General features: G+C 55.8%; 5 protein-coding genes across 5 annotated transcripts; 1 reads left to right on the top strand and 4 right to left on the bottom strand.

The window, feature by feature from the left end:
* Positions 1–1,031: 1,031 nt before the first annotated feature.
* Positions 1,032–3,018, bottom strand: G647_03210 (uncharacterized protein; the record flags this gene model as incomplete). Its single annotated transcript, XM_008727556.1, has 7 exons — positions 1,032–1,466; positions 1,522–1,847; positions 1,919–2,320; positions 2,376–2,458; positions 2,516–2,629; positions 2,700–2,770; positions 2,830–3,018. 7 exons carry the CDS (start codon positions 3,016–3,018, stop codon positions 1,032–1,034), a joined length of 1,620 nt encoding a protein of 539 aa, XP_008725778.1.
* Positions 3,019–4,643: 1,625 nt separating this feature from the next.
* Positions 4,644–6,190, top strand: G647_03209 (uncharacterized protein; the record flags this gene model as incomplete). The annotated part of the gene is made up of 5 exons (XM_008727555.1): positions 4,644–4,856; positions 4,933–5,037; positions 5,095–5,319; positions 5,379–5,521; positions 5,605–6,190. The coding sequence occupies 5 exons, from the start codon at positions 4,644–4,646 to the stop codon at positions 6,188–6,190; spliced, it is 1,272 nt and encodes a 423-aa protein (XP_008725777.1).
* A 1,328-nt stretch (positions 6,191–7,518) lies between these two features.
* Positions 7,519–9,518, bottom strand: G647_03208 (uncharacterized protein; the record flags this gene model as incomplete). The annotated part of the gene is made up of 4 exons (XM_008727554.1): positions 7,519–8,477; positions 8,565–8,667; positions 8,761–9,083; positions 9,239–9,518. The coding sequence occupies 4 exons, from the start codon at positions 9,516–9,518 to the stop codon at positions 7,519–7,521; spliced, it is 1,665 nt and encodes a 554-aa protein (XP_008725776.1).
* A 484-nt stretch (positions 9,519–10,002) lies between these two features.
* G647_03207 (uncharacterized protein) lies at positions 10,003–13,696 on the bottom strand (the record flags this gene model as incomplete). The annotated part of the gene is made up of 2 exons (XM_008727553.1): positions 10,003–13,215; positions 13,265–13,696. 2 exons carry the CDS (start codon positions 13,694–13,696, stop codon positions 10,003–10,005), a joined length of 3,645 nt encoding a protein of 1,214 aa, XP_008725775.1.
* Positions 13,697–14,310: 614 nt separating this feature from the next.
* Positions 14,311–15,842, bottom strand: G647_03206 (uncharacterized protein; the record flags this gene model as incomplete). The annotated part of the gene is made up of 4 exons (XM_008727552.1): positions 14,311–14,646; positions 14,700–15,103; positions 15,154–15,610; positions 15,672–15,842. 4 exons carry the CDS (start codon positions 15,840–15,842, stop codon positions 14,311–14,313), a joined length of 1,368 nt encoding a protein of 455 aa, XP_008725774.1.
* Positions 15,843–17,138: the final 1,296 nt, after the last annotated feature.

Here is a 17,138-nt window from a genome sequence, read left to right as displayed (position 1 = left end):
TTGTTGTTGTTGTTGTTGTTGTTGTTGTTGTTGTTGTTGTTGTTGTTGTTGTTGTTGTTGTTGTTGTTGTTGTTGTTGTTGTTGTTGTTGTTGTTCGTCGTTGTCGTCGTTCGGCGGCGTCGACGTCGGCGTTCTTACCAGACCGTAAGACCTGCCAGGGTTCGTGCTCCGTGACTCCTTGGGGACCCTCGTGGGTTGATGATCGGCAAACAAACACGCAAGAGGACTCTCGCTTAGAGGCTTGCGTCTTCTTTAATTATCGGAACGGTCGAGAAGCACGTGCGGCAGGCCCAACGAGGAAAACTCCAGAGGCAATATTAGCATCGCTTTACTCCGAGGCGACGACAGGCGAGCTTGCGCAAGGGGAAAACCCATGTCCCAACGTCCCACGAGCCATGCGACGGCGGACCCATCCCATACACAGTACTGTACGGAGTACCTTGCACTACACAGTAGTTGCAGATGGTGCAAAGCATAGTGCGAAGCCTAACATGCATCCGGGAATTTACCTTGCTCGCCACGATGAAACGGACCACGCACTGACTACTCCGTACTCGTACACGAGAGACTGCTCGTACCGGACTGTGGAGTCGGCCTCCATTCTGCCATCGTCCAAGGGCACCCAAAGGGATCTTTTTTGTCGAATAATCCGGGCCCATCATAATCTGGCAGAGACCGCTTCCGGATGCCTGGCGCTCGATCTGCAGTACTGGGTCTGGTCGTCGACTCACCGCTACTTGCTTCATGACACGTGGCACAACAGTCGATCGCAGCAATAGGCGGGGGAAGTCCCAAATCTCTGGAATACGTAATCGGAGTTTTCGGTGGCAGAAAGCCTACAGTCTTATGTATTCACAGTTGTATTTACTCGGTACCCTGTTTGGTTGGGACCGCCGAGTCGCCAGATTTCATACTTTTATGCCATAGGCCGGTACCCGGGCCGAGAAGCGTTTGGTGCACAAGTGTCCCACCTATTTTCGCCTGGACGGGGTGCCAAAATAACGCCCAAAGGATCAAGTCGTGGACAATTTCTAGAGGTCGCGTTTGACAAAGACCACAGGTCCCACATAGACGTGTCGAGCCTTGAAGTAGTAGTATAACACGGCGATGATCATGACGCCGCCAAACATGGTCGACGACCAGTTCATGTTCTCCGGCGTGACTGGTGTGGAGAGGGGCCAGAAGGCGAAGAACCAAAGCGGCATCAAGTAGAGCAGAGCAGCGATGTTGATCCACAGGCCGTATTTGCCCAAGGACCATCGTCGATGAGGGAGTGGGGGGCCGGCAAGACGTCGGTAGATCAGGCAGCTGATGGTGATGAAGTAGGATGTGAGGATCGAGACACCGCCGAGCGAGTTGATGGCATTCAAGGCGACGGATGAGCCCAGGTTAATGCACGCAAGCAGGGAGCTCACAATCAGGGAGACGAAGACGGCGTGAAGAGGGATGTTCCAGCCGGGAGTGACCTGAAAAACCGTTAGCTCGGCCCAGGCCGGAGAAAGTGGGAGGAGACAATCTTACCTGTGAGAGCCAGCGAGAACCCGGCAGGCCCTGGTCGCGGGCAAAAGACCACAGCTGTCGAGATGCCGTGGCCACCTCGCTGGTACAGCAAGCCGCCAGAAGGATGATGACGATGGCAGTCATGGCATTGGTCCCGCCGTAGCTTTGGGTGGCATTGTAGAACAGCTGGATGAACGGCTGGCGGGTCACCGATGCGAACAGACTGTCGATGTCTCCCAAGGTGAAGATCAAAGTGATGGCCATAAGGAAACCCAGCACCGCGTTGATGACGACCGACCACATGATGGCCTTGGGCAGAGTAATCGAGGCATCGCGGATCTCCTCAGCTGCAGAACCATTCTTCGTTAGCAACCCACACTTGCAAACATGACGGACCGCACAGAAATGTGGCACTTACACATATGGACCGAGCAATCGTATCCAATGAGCACACTCAGCGGAGTCGTCAAGCCGATCATGGCGGACAGGCCTGTGCTGGACCAGCCACCAAAGTTCGTGAAGACGAGCAGGGCGTCATGTGCGTTAGCCCGCGGGGCCATCACCCAGAGGGGGATAATGATGGCGAAGAGCCCAGCCAAGTGCAAAATCAGAACGGTACCCTCGATCAAAGGTAGATGCGGGGCCAAGAAAGTGTTGAAAGCGATAGAGAAGACGATGGCCGCAATTGAAAGGAGGGTTCCGTGGTACGCATGCCACACGTAGCCTTCGACGTTCAGCGCAATCAGGCCCTGAATGACACTGCCGACCATGAAGGCGACACCAGCCAGGTAGACTTGCCACCCAATGGCTGCCAACCAACCTACACTCATTGTCAGAAAGGGAGCTGGAATGTTCACGGTAAGGCCAATACGGACCGACGAGATAGCTGAGCATCTTCTGTATTCTCGGAGGGGCGAGCTCTGACACCCAGTGATACTGTCCGCCGGCGGTGGGAGACCTGAATCACAACAAGTCAGGGCGCGTGCGTAGCTGCAATTGACCTTCTGCCACTCACATGGATGCTACCTCTGCGATACTGGCGTAGACGAGCGTTTGCCCCAGTCCCACCACGATAAATCCCCAGAAGAGATCAGCGGTGCCGCCATCGGTCAAAACGAAGGAGAACAGCCTAGGAGATAGGTTCAGTGTCTGTGTGTGCGTAGGGGATGGAAAGGCCAATGCCACCGAGGGTGTCTTACGGCAGAAGGATCTCCCAACTCGCCATCACCGTGCTGGCGAAGCCGACCATGGTGACGAAGCGAAAGTTTCTCTGCGCAGCGTCAGTATCCGCCTCGTCGTTGACGCCCCAGAGCGAAGTGGCGCACATACTCGAAGGACCTGTTTCTTGCCCAACATGCTCATGTCTCTCTTGTCGTCTGCGGTACCTCTGTACCGTTCCGGCACGCCAAAGTCCTCGTCGAGATCCTTCTCCCCATCGTGGAGGTAGAGATCGTTCTTGGGCTGCTCGGCCGACGAGATAACCGTGGCGTCCTCCTTCGTCGCGTCGACAATAGCCATTGTGCCAGTACAGGATACAAGGAGGAAGATGGAAGGATCGTGAACTCTCGAAAGGAAGACAGAAAGAAGGTTGGAGAGGAGGCGCCAATCCCAAGAGAGGTCCTACCGGGGTCGGATCAGCTTATCAGAAACCACGCACATGGCGTGCCACATGGGAGACAGCAGGCGACCCGGCTAACGACGAGCACTGTGGTCCTGGTGAACAGCGCAGGGACTTACCTAACGGTACGGAGTAAGTTTCGGTAGCGGTTCTCAGGATTCGGGGACGAGCCCCTCGAACCGACACCCAGAACCGTCGGGCGAGATTTTGTCGTGGGAAGCCATGCACGCGCGATGCAAACGCACGACGAGCATTATTGGGTGTGGTGGATGTAGTGGGTGTTGGGGCTCCGATCCCCCTGCAGACCGAGCGACGGAAGGAGGCCCACGGGAGGCTTCGGGTCCTGGTGGCCCTGCAGCTCCACCGCGTTTCCATCTGCTGTGCACGATTCTCGGGCCTGGATGGGCATTGGGTGGCGATGGTGGTGTGCTGCTGGTAGCCTGGAAGATTTGACTGTGCAGGGGGACAAGCTGCGCTGTTCGTCCACGGCAACAGGCCGGACGCGCGAATTGCTGCTTGATTGCCAGCGGGGCTGCCCAGGCTTCCCCGCAACACCAAGTGGGCACCACGATATAAGCTTCTGCTGATCCCCTACGCAGGCCAAATCAGAAACTCTTGGGCGTGTTTGAAGGGCCGCCGGCGGCGCCGCAGACTTTGGTCCTTCTGCAGCCTAAGCACGCCGACAAGAAACGCTAGGCATGCTTTTTGCAAGGCTTGCGTGGCTTCGCGACGCTTGTTGTTCGCGTTCATGGGCCGCTATCGGGCTTGTTCCGTGGTCCCAGCACCTCGCACCTCGCACCTCGCACCTTCGCTCGCTTAGGCTTCGACTCCCCCATGCGCCCACACGGGCGACGAGCGTCGTGACTGGCTCTCTGCCTATCTCCCACGAGGGTCAGGGGACACGATGGTCACGCTAAGCGGCACACAAATGAATGAAAATGAAATGAAGCTAACTACTATGTACGTGAAATGTCCGACGATCGATCAGCCGGAGTTCATCGAGAAAGGGGAGCTGAGCTGCTGTCCCCGTCCTGCTGCCACGCACGGGTCGACAGTGGTGTACTGTGCCCTCCCCTGCCCTGCTGTTCTGGTATCTGCCCGCCGCCTGCGACAATCCTTGCGTGAGATTCACGATCCTAGCACCAACTAGTCCAGTTTGTGGTTTGTATCTGCTTCTGTGAGGGACGACGGCACATGGCTGGGGGTTGATCTCGTCTGGGAGCCGAGCACGGATATCAAGTCCTCCTAGCAGTTCAGGACTCGTGCCTGGATCTTCTGCAGCAGTCGTGGGATGTTTCCAGACGCCTCTCCGTACCTTGCATCTCTCCATTCGTATGCAGGAGTCGGTGGACTGGACGGGGCATTCTGACATATAGCATACACTACCCACTTTCTGGAGACATCGAGTCACCCAACCTTGTGCCATTACACCTCCTCTCTATCTCGTCATCAACATCATCACCATCACGGACATAACGCTCCAGTGATTTCAGGCCTTCGTCGGGCTGCTGGCGGAGCCTCAGACATGTCAGCCACGACAGGTTCCGGTCTCGTGCTTCCTCCGGGATATTCACCTCCGTTCTACGAAGTCACCGACACAGACCATACCGCATGGATTATAATTGCCACGGCCCTGTGCTTGTGCTGGCTCTTGCTTTTCGCGGCCATCAGAGTATTCATCCGGTGTACGATCACGCCGGGATGTGGTCTGGATGATGTGTCCGTCGGTATTGCAACAGTAGGTTCTTGACCTCGTCCCGACAGCCATATGTCATGCAACTGGCTTCTCCACGCATGCTGACCCGATTCTCCAGATTCTGGCTGTCATCCAGTCGTCGATAATGCTAGGAGCCTGTTCCGACGGACTCGGGAGATCTGTCGAACTCATCCCCCCTGCGATGCTGGAGAAAGTCCAAAAGGTATGGCCAGCCAGTCCATCCTCGCGCTAACCGTGATATTGATCTTCATTTTCCCAGTCATATTATGCCGGCAATATCTTCTTCACACTGGCTCTCGGCCTGTCCAAGATGTCTGTCGTCTTCTTCCTCAACCGGTTGACGGTGGTCAGAACACAAAAGCTGGTCTTCCACGGCTTGACGGCCTTTATAGCGGCATGGACCGTGGGATCGACATTCGCCGTTGCGCTCCAGTGCGATCTCCACCATCCATGGCTCATTGTCGACGAACAATGCCCCGGAGCCGTAAGTGTGCTCCGTCTCCTCGACGCCGCCGAGAGCTAATCTTTCCTTGCGCGTGATAGTTCCTGCGGTGGAAAATCATCGGCGCCTTCGACATCATTTCCGAGCTGGCCATCGTCCTCATGGCCATCTACCTCGTCTGGGGGCTGTTCACCACCTTTTCAAAGAAAGCCATTGTCGTGAGCGCATTTGCGTTCCGTCTGGGGTGAGTCCAGCAGCCGCCACACAGCGGCTGTGCTGTAAAGCGAAGTGGAGAGCCGTCCTGCTAACACAAGGTGATCCAACCAGCAACGTCATCGCCATCGCCTTCCGGCTCGCGAACTTTGACAAACCCGAGCGCGTCTCGAACCCCACGCTCGCCGAGACCATCTTCGTCGTCTGGACGCAGACGGAGCTCTGCTACTCCCTCATCTCGGCCACGATCCCGAGTCTCCGACCGTTCGTGACCAACCTCAACACGCAGTTTGGCGGCATGGGCGCCGCGGACAGTCAAAACGGGTATGGGTACGGTGGTGGTGGCGGGGGTGGGGGCAACGGGTACGGCGCCACCAAAAACACATTCAAGCTGTCCAAGTTGCGATCCGCGAACCGGTCGGCGACCACGAGCGCGAACAGAGGCGACACGTACACGGACTTCACGACCCGACAGGCTCCCGCGTCGGGCCTGGACGGACGATCCGACCTCTACAGCTACGGCGTGTGGACTGCGCCGACGACGGGCATCGACGGCGGTAGTAGCAGCAAGGTCGGGAAGAGGAACATCTCGGCGCTGGCCGATGAGAACCCAAAGGCCGATGCCACCAGCGTGGGCAGCAACGATAGCCAGAGGATGATTATCAGGAAGGACGTGACGTATGAGGTGCACGGCGTATGATTTATGATATTGTGTGTGTATGCTCTACGGCCGCTTCACCTCACTTCACTTCACTTCACCTCTACTTCCTGACGATTGACTCGCTCCTCCACGGCCTTTGAACATACACACGCACACACACACAGAGAGAGAGAGAGAGAGACGTACATGTCCATGTACAGCCGTATTCAACGGACTAGGTACCGACGACAAAAGTGTTTTTGGGTAGATTATAGAGCCAGGATGGCCGGGAAAAGGGGAATACCGGGTACATACGACACAGGCGGTATACACCGTACCCGTGGGAGGATACCTTGTGCTAGGAATCTCGAGTTGGTCTGTAAAGTATCGGTATCGGTTTTGGTATCAGGATCAGGATCTTGAATTGCCAGGTTGACACGCCTCACGGAAAGCAGCGGCGATATACACAGTACACAGAGTACTAGACACCCAGCTATCGTCTGTAAAGATGTCGAACTCTGTATACGAATGAATGTGCCTGTCACGACCACGACCATTTCGAGAGCTCGCTCGTCCCCATACCGGCCTCTGCCTGCGCCGCGATGATATCCTAGTGGTCCAGAGTATCGCGTATGGTGTACGGGGAACGGAGTCTCTCGCAGACATCCGCGAACAAACAAGATTGCTCGCATCATTTGTAGACTCTAGCGGCACGAAAAGGTTCTACGCATACCTACCTACCTGACATGTTGTACTGGGTACGAGTTCCCCGAACACGCCAAGTACATACTGGGGTACTGTTTCTTGTCACCTCATATTGAAGCTGGGCGTTTTCGCAAGGGGGCTCGACTAGTGACCAGCCGCCACCGGCCCCCGGAAACACTCCTGTTTCTCTTGTCGCACAGGGTCCAAAAGTACGAAGTGCGAAGGAAAGGTGTTCAGCAAAGTTCCTACTCCTGCCGTAGCCCAAGCCACCCGTGCGGGTAATGATAAAGGGGGGAAGCAGTACGGAAGACGGCGTATGGGCGGAGCGAGGTACCGCCCCGTAGGGATTCGTTTCGGCCCTCCTCGCAAGAATACACATGGAGCAGTTCACGCCTCTCCATGGCCTCCTACAGTACGTACAGCACTGCGTCCATCTACTCCGCACTCCGTCCTTGATGTCAAGCCTAAAGCAATAAGGACCGCAAGCCGTGCGGGAAGCAAAGAGGGATACGAGGTCGGAGCTCCTCACCATTGACACCTCGTGCCTTGTTATTCGCCGTCTCATATCTACTGTAGTTAAGTGCTGTCTACTTCGATCCTCTAACTCTCTCTGTACTCCGTACGTGCCTTGACAGTCCTATGTGGATCGTACCACTCTCTACTACTCCGTACTGTAGGCAGCCTCACAACCTGGCCCTCTCAGCCTCATCCCTGACCCGCAACCCTCTACCCGTGCCCTCCTTGTCCTTGACCTTGAGGATCCGGCGCAGCAACTTCCCCGTCGGACTCTTGGGCACCTGATCCGTGAACTCGACCTCGACGATCCACTTATAGCGCACCTTCCGGTCGCGGACGAACTGCAGCAAGCGCCGGCCGACTTCCTCGCTCTCGCGCACGCCCTGCTTGAGGACGACGTAGGCCTTGGGTCTCTCGCCGGCATAGTCGTCGCGGATGCCCAGCACGGCACAGTCCTCGACGTCCGGGTGACCGAGGAGCAGATCCTCCAGCTCCGCGGGCGGCACCTGCAGGCCCTTGACCTTGATCATCTCCTTGATGCGGTCTTCGATGTGGACGAGGCCCTCGGCGTCGAAATGACCCACGTCGCCCGTATGAAAAAAGCCTTCCTGGTCGAACGTCTCGGCCGTCGCCGCCGGGTTGTCGAGATAGGCCATGGCGATCTGGGGCCCTCGCGCGAGGATCTCCCCCGTTTGGCCGACGTCCAGCTCGCGGCCCGTGGTCAGGTCCAGCACTTTAGCTTCCGTGTTCGCCACGAGCATGCCGCCCGTGGTCGCGTACTTGTAGTCGTAGTGGCTGGGCGGGTGGGCCGAGATGCACGCCGTGCTCTCGGTCGCGCCGTACCCCTGGCGGAACCCGGTCCACGGGAACTTCTTCTGCAGCAGCCCGATGATCTCGGGCGAGATGGGCGCCGAGCCGGACGACCACCGCTCCACGTGCCGCAGGTCGTACTCGTCGACGATCTTGTCGCGCACGAGCCGGATGATGATGGGCGGCACGAGGATCAGTTCTTTGATCCGAAACTCCACGATCGCCTGCAGCATCGACGGCATGGTGAACGACGGGAGCATGACCGAGTCGCCGTTCATGAAGATCGGGTACGTGCAGAAGCGGACGAGGCCCGTGACTGGTAGTAGAAAAGAGCACGCACGCAAAGGTCAGTCTCGGTCATCGCCTTTGATAACGAAAGGCCGTGTGGCACCAAAGCACGTACTGTGAAACAGAGGCATCACCGCCAGGATCTTGTACCCGCCCGGCGCTTGGAGTTGTCTGAGCTGATGACACTGCGCGATGACATTGTGGTGCGAAAGCATGACCTGGGAGTAAATGTTTCTCGTTATCACAAATGTCCCTGTCCGGGTCCGTGTGCGTGTCGGCCATGGCAGGCAGGCTTTTTCACAATCACTTACCGCCTTGGGCAGCCCTGTCGTCCCACTACTAAAGTTCAAGTAGCCGCAAATCTCCTTGTTCGTCTTCCCCCTCGGGATCCGGTACGGCGGGTCGGGCGTATCGTTGGCCGCTCGCTCCATCAATTCCTGTATGCTCAGATGTCCCTCGCTCTGGCCTTCCAGTAGAAAGACACGTTCACGAGGGATTCCGGCGTTTTGGGCCGCCGCCAGCGCCACCTCCAAGGAAGACGGCAGCGTGATGAGGATCTTGCTCTTGGCGACTCGGAGCGCATAGGTCATTTCCTCGACATTATATGCCGGGGACGCGCCATTGACTCGTCCTCCTGCGCGCCAGGCCGGTTAGTCGTATTCTTGTTTTGCGTGGCATATACAAAATTCAGAGACGAGGGTCCACAGTTCAGAGGGGTGATGTGCGTGGCACAGAAAGAGTTCAAGAATCAAAGATTCCACAGTTCAGAGGGGGGGGACATTTCCATACCGGCTCGAATGACGGCCCACATCGCGACCGGGTACCATATCGTGTTGGTGCTGAATAACGAAACCGTCTCGCCCGGCTGGAGCCCGTATCCCTTGACTAGAGCGGTGCTCAACTGGGTGGCCTTGGTCTTGACGGCCGCCCAGTCGAGGCGCTGCTTCGTCACGGCGTTGACATATCCGGCCAGTGGTTCACGGGGAGTCTTGTACAGAGGGGAGAATTCGCCAGGCTCGAACAGCCATTCCCATGTCGAGATCTGCTCGGGAACTATAGTACCGCGCATGATTAGCGTTCCAGACACGCGGTGGACATTATTGCCTTGCGGACAAGAAGAGCCTGAGTCCTTTTGTCCACAGAGTTGGAGGGCCGGTTTGCTTACTGTCTAACCGCGGATGAGGCGACTTGAACAGGACCATGCTGGAATTGTGAGGGTTTGACCACGCCAACACCACGCCCTATATACAACCCACGAGCCTGGCAAGGAATTGAAGCAGAACATGAAGCTTGGAAAAGGACCATAGCCGGATATATCGGCCATGATGCCGCACGACGCCTTGCAAATATGTGTGGGGAGCCGAAGATGGGCAGCTTAGATGCGGAGAGTTCTACTGCATCGGTTTTCAATGCCTCGGCTACGGTGAGTGGCGCCGTCGGTCAGCATCGATCTGCTGCAGCTTGATCCCCAGCCTTATCGTACGGAGTACTCGGCACTGTACCTAGTCACCCTTTCCCAGGTCTCAGGCTCAGGCTCAGGCCCACGCTCAGGCTCACGCTCCAACTGCAGGAGACTGGCTGGCACTCCCAAGGCTCTGGCCGAAGCCCATGCCAGAATCGATCCGCCGTCCACCGACCGCTGCACCAATGCCCAGGTTCCTCGCCCTGGTCACAAACAGTTTGAAGTCGACCTTGGGGCCTTCATGCCATTCACCCTCGTCATCGCGCTCCCTGGCGGCCGGCACGTTTTCGCCGCTGACAATGCAAAGCACAGTCATGCCGCGTCTGTACTTCAGGCCGCTGAGCAATTTTGGAGTGATCAGGAAGTACTGGCTGCCTCCGTCGTCCGCGGCGATGTCAACCATCCTGCCATGAACCATCCGCTCATTCCGCGGGTCCATACCCTGATTGATCTCGTCGACCACGCGGAATGGCGCGCGACTGAGGCTCTGCAGGGCCATGAGGTAGAAGATTGTGCTGACAGCTCTCTCACCACCGGACTGTCGATGGCTGTCCAACAGACTGAGCGGCTCCGATTCGCGGAATTTGACGCTGATTTCGATGGACCACTTCTCGAAATCGAGCCCGTTTTCTGCACCGCCGTTTTCTGCACCGCCGTTTTCCTCTGTGCACTCGTCAGGGTCATCGGATGACGCCTTGTACACAGCAACCTGACCCGCACAACCAATCCTTGCAAACGAATCCGAGAATGCGTCGTTGATTTGAGCAGTGATCTCGTCGAGGCGAGGCTCCCACTTCTCTCGCACCTCCTTGATATGACGTCTGAATTCCGCCTGACGTTCGTTGGCATCCTGGACCTGGGCTCGTAGAGTCTCAATGTCTTGAGCCCGCCGCTCGAATTCTGCGATCGTCTGCGCATTGCCCCCCTCTGTCAACTCCAGTTTGGCCTTTTCGGCATCGATCTCAGCCTCCAGATTCTCGGGCGTATTCAGTGACTGACATACGTGCCCTAACAGGTCGTTGAAGCTGTCATCGCCTTCTCTGGCCAGCCTCTTCGCCTCGTTGGCCACTATCATGGCCTCGTTTTTGGACTTCAAGGCCAGATCATGTTGTTGTCGATACATCTCAGTCGCAGCATTCTTCTCCGCTTCCTTTCGCTGGATGGCCTGAACAACCTCATTGTTCTGAGCTGCTGCAACCTGGTGATCGGACACCGCCTCGACCAAAATGACATCCGCTTCGAAAAGACTGGCGGTTTTGGACTTGACCTCTCTCGTTGCCGCCGCGAGCGCCAGGACAGCCTCGGTTTTGGCAACGAGCAAGTCGTCGAGTTCCTTCTGTATCCCAGTGATGCGGGCGCCCACTCCACGCATGGACTCCCGCAGCATCTTGATGGACTCTTCTTTGGTCTGAATCTCTACATCCAGTCTGTCGTACTGCACGCGTGCGCTCTGGATCGCCTCCTTCTCCTCTTTCTTGGCATTAATCTCGCCTGTGATCTGCCGCTTTTCGGCATCCAATTGCTTGATCTGATCCGTAACACCTACAAATTCCGCGTGAATCGCCGCGGCCTCGCCTCTAGCTTCATTGAGATCTCGTTGGAGTGCAGCCTTTCGGCCCATGTCAACAGGCTGGTCCGTCCAGTATCTCGCACGGCGGACGTCTTGGACTCGGGCAGAGTAGCCTGCAGCTCCATATTCCCGACGTCTCAGGAAGTGGTAGACCTTTTGCCCGGCGACATAACTCTGGATATCCGTCTTTCCAATCTCGTCATGTTGCTGTTGAGTAGGCTCTTTGGAGCTTATGCCGCAGCGATGCAAGCTTTTTTCAACGCAGAGTTGGGCAAGGACTGGGACCGGGCCTTGCAGGTAATCAAGGGCCCAGCCGCTCAACCCAAGGTCTTGCATTTGTTCGGGTGACACAGGTGGACGGAACTGATCCAGACTGCAATTGCTGCGTTCACGGAGACTGACATCGTGGAGGCCCAGCCCTCCATCAGCTGTTGATCCGACCAGTTTCTTCTGGAGGAGTTGGAAGTCGGCGGTATTTTGGGCAGTGATGAACTTGAAGTCAGTCTGCTGCAGGATCGATTCAATAGCGTCAGCCATGCGCGGATCCTTGAGTGAGCATTCCACGATCGGCGGGCCGTAGACGTGTTCGGTGAATTGCTCCTGATTCTTCTGAATCCAGTCCCAAGCTTTCCACGTAGCTTCGGACAACTCTTTCAGCTTTTCTTCTTGTTGGTTCGCGTGGCTCCCAAAAGTTTCCAGTCTAGCGGCAAGACCTCTGGCATCTTCCTTTCGTTTGAGCCCCCGATCGCGCAGATCGGTCTTCCGTGGCTCCAGATCGTTGATTTTCTCCTGGACCGCAGCTACGCGACCTCTCAGCGCCTGCATCTCGTTCGTGAGGCCGGTGACGTCGAAGCTCTCGGGAGCTTCGGCCTTCTTTCTTCTGAGATCTCGCATTTTGTTCTGTTCTTGAGCAATGGTGTTCTTGTTCTTGCTGACCCCCGTCTTCTCTGCTTCGATCTGCGTCGACTTTTCTTTCATATCATCATCAAGTTTCATGATTTCTTTCGTCCTTTTGTCGCATGTCTTCAGACTATCCGTCAACGCTTTCTCGCACCTGGTTTTGAACACCCGCGCCTCCGTCTCGTACTCCTCCTTTGAGCGAACTTTCGCCAGCGCTGGCGCAGACGCGGCCTTCAGATGCTTTAGTTCTTGACTGATCGCCTGGGCGCGCTCTTTGGCTTCCTGAGATATTGTCTTGGCGGCTTGATACCGAAGGATCGCACGAGACTGTTTCAATCTGTCCAGTCTCAACTTCACTTTGGCTCTCTCCCTCAATCGCTCCACCTCGGGCCGTTGTGCCTCCTGTCTACTCTCCAGATGCGCGAGTTGCGCACGGGCGTCTTTGTCGTTCTTCATGACCTTGCTTTGCTCTCTGCGTAACCGTTTCAATTCCTCGTGTAGATTGGTCATCTCGGGTCCGGCCACAGCCTGTTGGGTGCTGGCGAGAAGATCCACAGGAGTCATCATCGCGAACTCCACAACCTTGTCTTGGGGCAAGAATTGACAGAGGTTGTCGATCTGGATATTGAAGCTCTTCGCCAAGACCTGGACTTCTCTGCCCGATGACTGTTTCCCATTGATGAGGTATGTAGACTGATTTCCCTCTCTTTTAATCACTCTCGTGATGATAGGGTTCTTTCGCATCGAGGGTTTCCGCTGCAGTTCAATCTCCATGGAGGCTTCGCGACAGCCGTGCTTCACGAATTCGGCAGGTTCCTTTGCACGTCCAAGGTGCTGTCAAGCATGAGCCACATGATCAGGCAGACGGGAGCAGCCAACGTACCTTAGGTGGCCATCCTAGCCCAAGGCATATAGCGCAGACAAGCGTACTCTTTCCAGTGCCGTTTGGACCAATTACCATGTTCAGACTCGGCCCAGGGAAGAACTCTGCAGAGGTGTACGTGACGAAATTGGTCAGTTTCACACGAACAATAGCACCAGGCTGATGGGCTGATCGTATCTCAACGTTGTGATTGCTGGGGCCGGCGGTTACCTGAGGATTGCGAACCGGCAGCGTAGTGTTTGCTGATCGAGGCATCCTCCCCGCCGAGGAGGAGGCAGAGGAGTCGTCTGTGTTGTCACTCTCATCATCAAGTTTGGCACTCCTTCGAATACGTTTTTTGTCGTTTGGTGCAGTTGAGGCAGGCGTGTTGGGCCGAGACTCCTCGTCGTCGGAGTCGGACGCTCTCGAGCGACGACTTCCCCCGGGCGCCATGGCCGCCAATCTGCGGCGGACTGAGGATACTCGGCAGCCGCCAGGAAGGTGCGTCCTGGACGGATGATGGATAATGAGGGCAGAAGTCAGGCTCCGGTTCGAGAAGGAAGGTGACGCGTGACGCGTCTAAACGCGCCTCTTGCCGCCCACGTGCGTCATTGGTCAAAAGCGGCAATGGGAGAGTTTTCGCTCGGCTGTGAAGCTCGCAGTGTTGCGATGAGAAGTACTGGGTACAACTAATGCTAACGGTGCTATTACCATATCATTTTCTGTCAGGTCATTTCCATGCTGAGACTCTCGGGCACAGTCAACTTTGATTATCCATAACAGCGTAACAACTCCGCCACCTAGCCGAAATACCGTACTGCCTAGTACTGATACACAATGCCGTACAGTGTCAGGTGCCGTCATCTGCTGCGAGCTCCTTTCCCTGCTACAAATCGCATCTCAATGAAATCGCCTCTGTTCTCCAATATTATACCTTCACATATGGGTATCTCTGATGCTAATTGAACCTCGAATAAAACAAGAAATGATGGGACATCGTCAAGCCGCGACCAAGAAAGTCGATCAAAAAAAGTTTCCGCGTGGTACCTGGGCATGAACGATTAGAACTAGCGGACCAAACCCAAGGAAGCAATTCCACTTACAGCCAAGAAGATTGCAGTCGTGATGGCTCCGGCAACAAACGCAGTAAGAAGAGCTTGGACAAAAATGGTGTCTTGGATCTGGCGTAGTGCAGGCTCCTGAATCCAGACTTCTCGGTCGAAGATCTTGCGGATGATGTTGCGCTTCTCGTACTTGGCCACCCAAGGCTCGTCCTCGTAGCTGTTGGACGAGCCCAGGCTGTCAAATGAGTCTTTCTTCGACGTGTAATCGGAGGAACTTTGATCTTCGTCGCCAAAGAGCTCCCATGGTCGAAGGTGTCTATGATGCATTCCGTGCAGGACCTGTGTCGTCAGCCAACATTGTCGAAAGAAAAAGGAGGTTGGCGGCGGCTTACCACACACATGCCCTTCCAAGCAGCAAAAAGAGTCGCAACACCAATGAAGAGCCCAAGGAAAGCCAGCGCTCTCCATCCACGGTTGGCCGAACTGAGAGTGATGACGATCGCGTACACGATTCCGCCAACGATACCAGCGACGCCCAAGAACCGAGCGAATGCCTGCCTCGGTATATTGCCATTGCAGATTGTCCATCGAATGAAGTTGGGGTGCGCTTGATGTCGAAGTGTCCATTCCACCGTGGCAATGACATCGCGGAATGCTGAAGGGTGAGTCGTGACCGAGAGTGCTTTGAGCAGAACAGCCTTTTCCTTGGCCGACAGGTTGAGCAAGCGAGAGCCGCCATCAGCAATGTAAATAGCGATGATTCGAGTGATCTCTTCACGGAATGGTTGAACAGTGACTAAAAGCATTGTTAGCCTACGGACTCTGAGATTGAAGTGGATGGCATACAAGGCTGAAGAGCTCCAGCTTCTTCGAAGGCTGCCGCAGCTCTCTTGCTGTGGTCGATGGTTCCAGCCCGAAGGGTGGTTGCGTCGTCACTGTAGCCGAGGGTCGACGGAACCATGCTGTCGTGGTCTGTGGCTGAAGCTGAAGGGGTTCGCGGGGGAGTATTGAACGGGTTAGGAGCAGGCTCCGGGATGCCTGCTCTGGTGCTTGGATCGAAATCGGTTCCTTTCAACATAGCCGCGGCGTCGCTTGCAATTTTCTTGGGGAGTTTTTCTTTCTCGGCCATGTTCTTCTCTGCGAGTGCTTGTTCAGCGGTCCATTCAGGGGCCAGCTTCTTCTGGCTCTCTGCAAGTCCATCGAAGCGCTTGCAGTAGTCTCTGTACCACAGATAGAACTGGAGGTTCTCCGCGTCATATTCGATGTAACGGAGAAAATCCATGAATTCTCGTGTGGTGACGGGCTATGGAATGGCTTAGTTCACGGTCACTTTTCGATTTTGGGAGCGCAATATGTTTACTTACTGGGCATGTCCCGCCATTGATGATCCGGTCGAAAGACAAGGCGTCTGGGATTCCGTAAGGGCAACTCGAATTGGAGTTGATCGACTCAACTCGACCACCCTTCTCCGATTCAAGTGACTCGCGAGAGGACGAGACATGGGCCGGGCGGCGATAGGAAAGTGAGAGAACCATGCTGACTGAGTTTTGGTAATCTACCTGGCAGGCCTTGATGTGCTGGAGGACTGGAGCTTTTCTGGAAGATCGTACACCATATACACTAGATGGGTCGACGACACGTGAAAGAAGACCAGTCACCCTCGTCCCGGATATGCCTGAACTTTGAGTGGGGACTGCAACGTCGAAAAGTGAACAAAGGCAAGTCTGAGTCTGAGGCACTAGAAAGTGGGCTGAGGTTCGACCGCGTTGAGGAGGCAAGTGCGTTGGATTGATCAAGCAATATCAGCGTGTCAAGGCCGTACTGGATGGTGTTCTTGCCACTCCTGCCACTGACTTGATTCAAAGCTGTGGTAGAAGTCAGGTCGGCACTCTACAGAGACACGCGGACATCAGGCAGGTTTATGTTCTACAGGTCATACCAGCCAAATCGTACGCCCAGGTAGACTTGCATGGAGAGGCAGAAGTGGCTGCCCACCTCGCCAGGTCCAGAAGACGCTCCGGCGAATGAACGAGAAGGCACCACAAATGCTCTGGCAGGGAAAGGCCATGCTATGAAGCGGTGATAGGTGTGGCCAAGGATGCTGTGCCTGTCAAACACATGCACCGGCGCCTTCAGCAGCGGAACTGCAAAGGTGGCGGCACTGCGCAGGGGGTTTGACAGCGAGACCCATGTCCGTGGACTGAAAAGGCCAATTTGCAGTGGTTGAAAAGTCCGGGACGGCCAGGACAACGGCATGAGAGGGAAAAGTGAGAAACCGCTGTCACGACTCCGTAGTGCGACGGTGGATCGATCAGGAAAGAGATCGGCTCGCCCGCATCTGCATCGGCCTTCACCTCGCTAAGCTAGGCGTTGGTGTGAAGGGTGGCGTCCAGTCTAGAGCAGCGGTTGACTGTCAATTGCGAAGCCACCTGCGCTAAACTCAGACCTCCCCTCAGTTCCACATCCAGCTCCACGCGTCATCACCTCGTGTCCTGTCGGATACCTGTCGCCCACCTGTCAAACTGATCTCAGCCGTTGATTTTCCTCCTTTTCCGTGAACTTATTGAACGGGCTTCGCATCATATTCTGTAAGGGTTGTTCCAGGCTTTGGACTCGGACCAATCTCGCGACCTTGCTGGAGTCCTGTACTTCGGGGTTGTGCTCAATCAGGCCACGTGAAAGGCCCGGACAGTCCGTGCTCCGTCGTGTCAGGCGGGGAGGGCCTTGGACGCTCAAGACACGCATGCTGGCGCTACACTTGCCCATGTTGTATTGAACAGTGTATCTCGATTAGTTATTGGAGCGGTGTTTAAACACTACCCAGTACAAGG

This window comes from Cladophialophora carrionii, assembly GCF_000365165.1.
Source record: "Cladophialophora carrionii CBS 160.54 unplaced genomic scaffold supercont1.2, whole genome shotgun sequence".
NCBI classification, from domain to species: Eukaryota; Fungi; Ascomycota; class Eurotiomycetes; order Chaetothyriales; family Herpotrichiellaceae; genus Cladophialophora; species Cladophialophora carrionii.
This window is presented reverse-complemented; position numbering and strand designations above follow the sequence as displayed.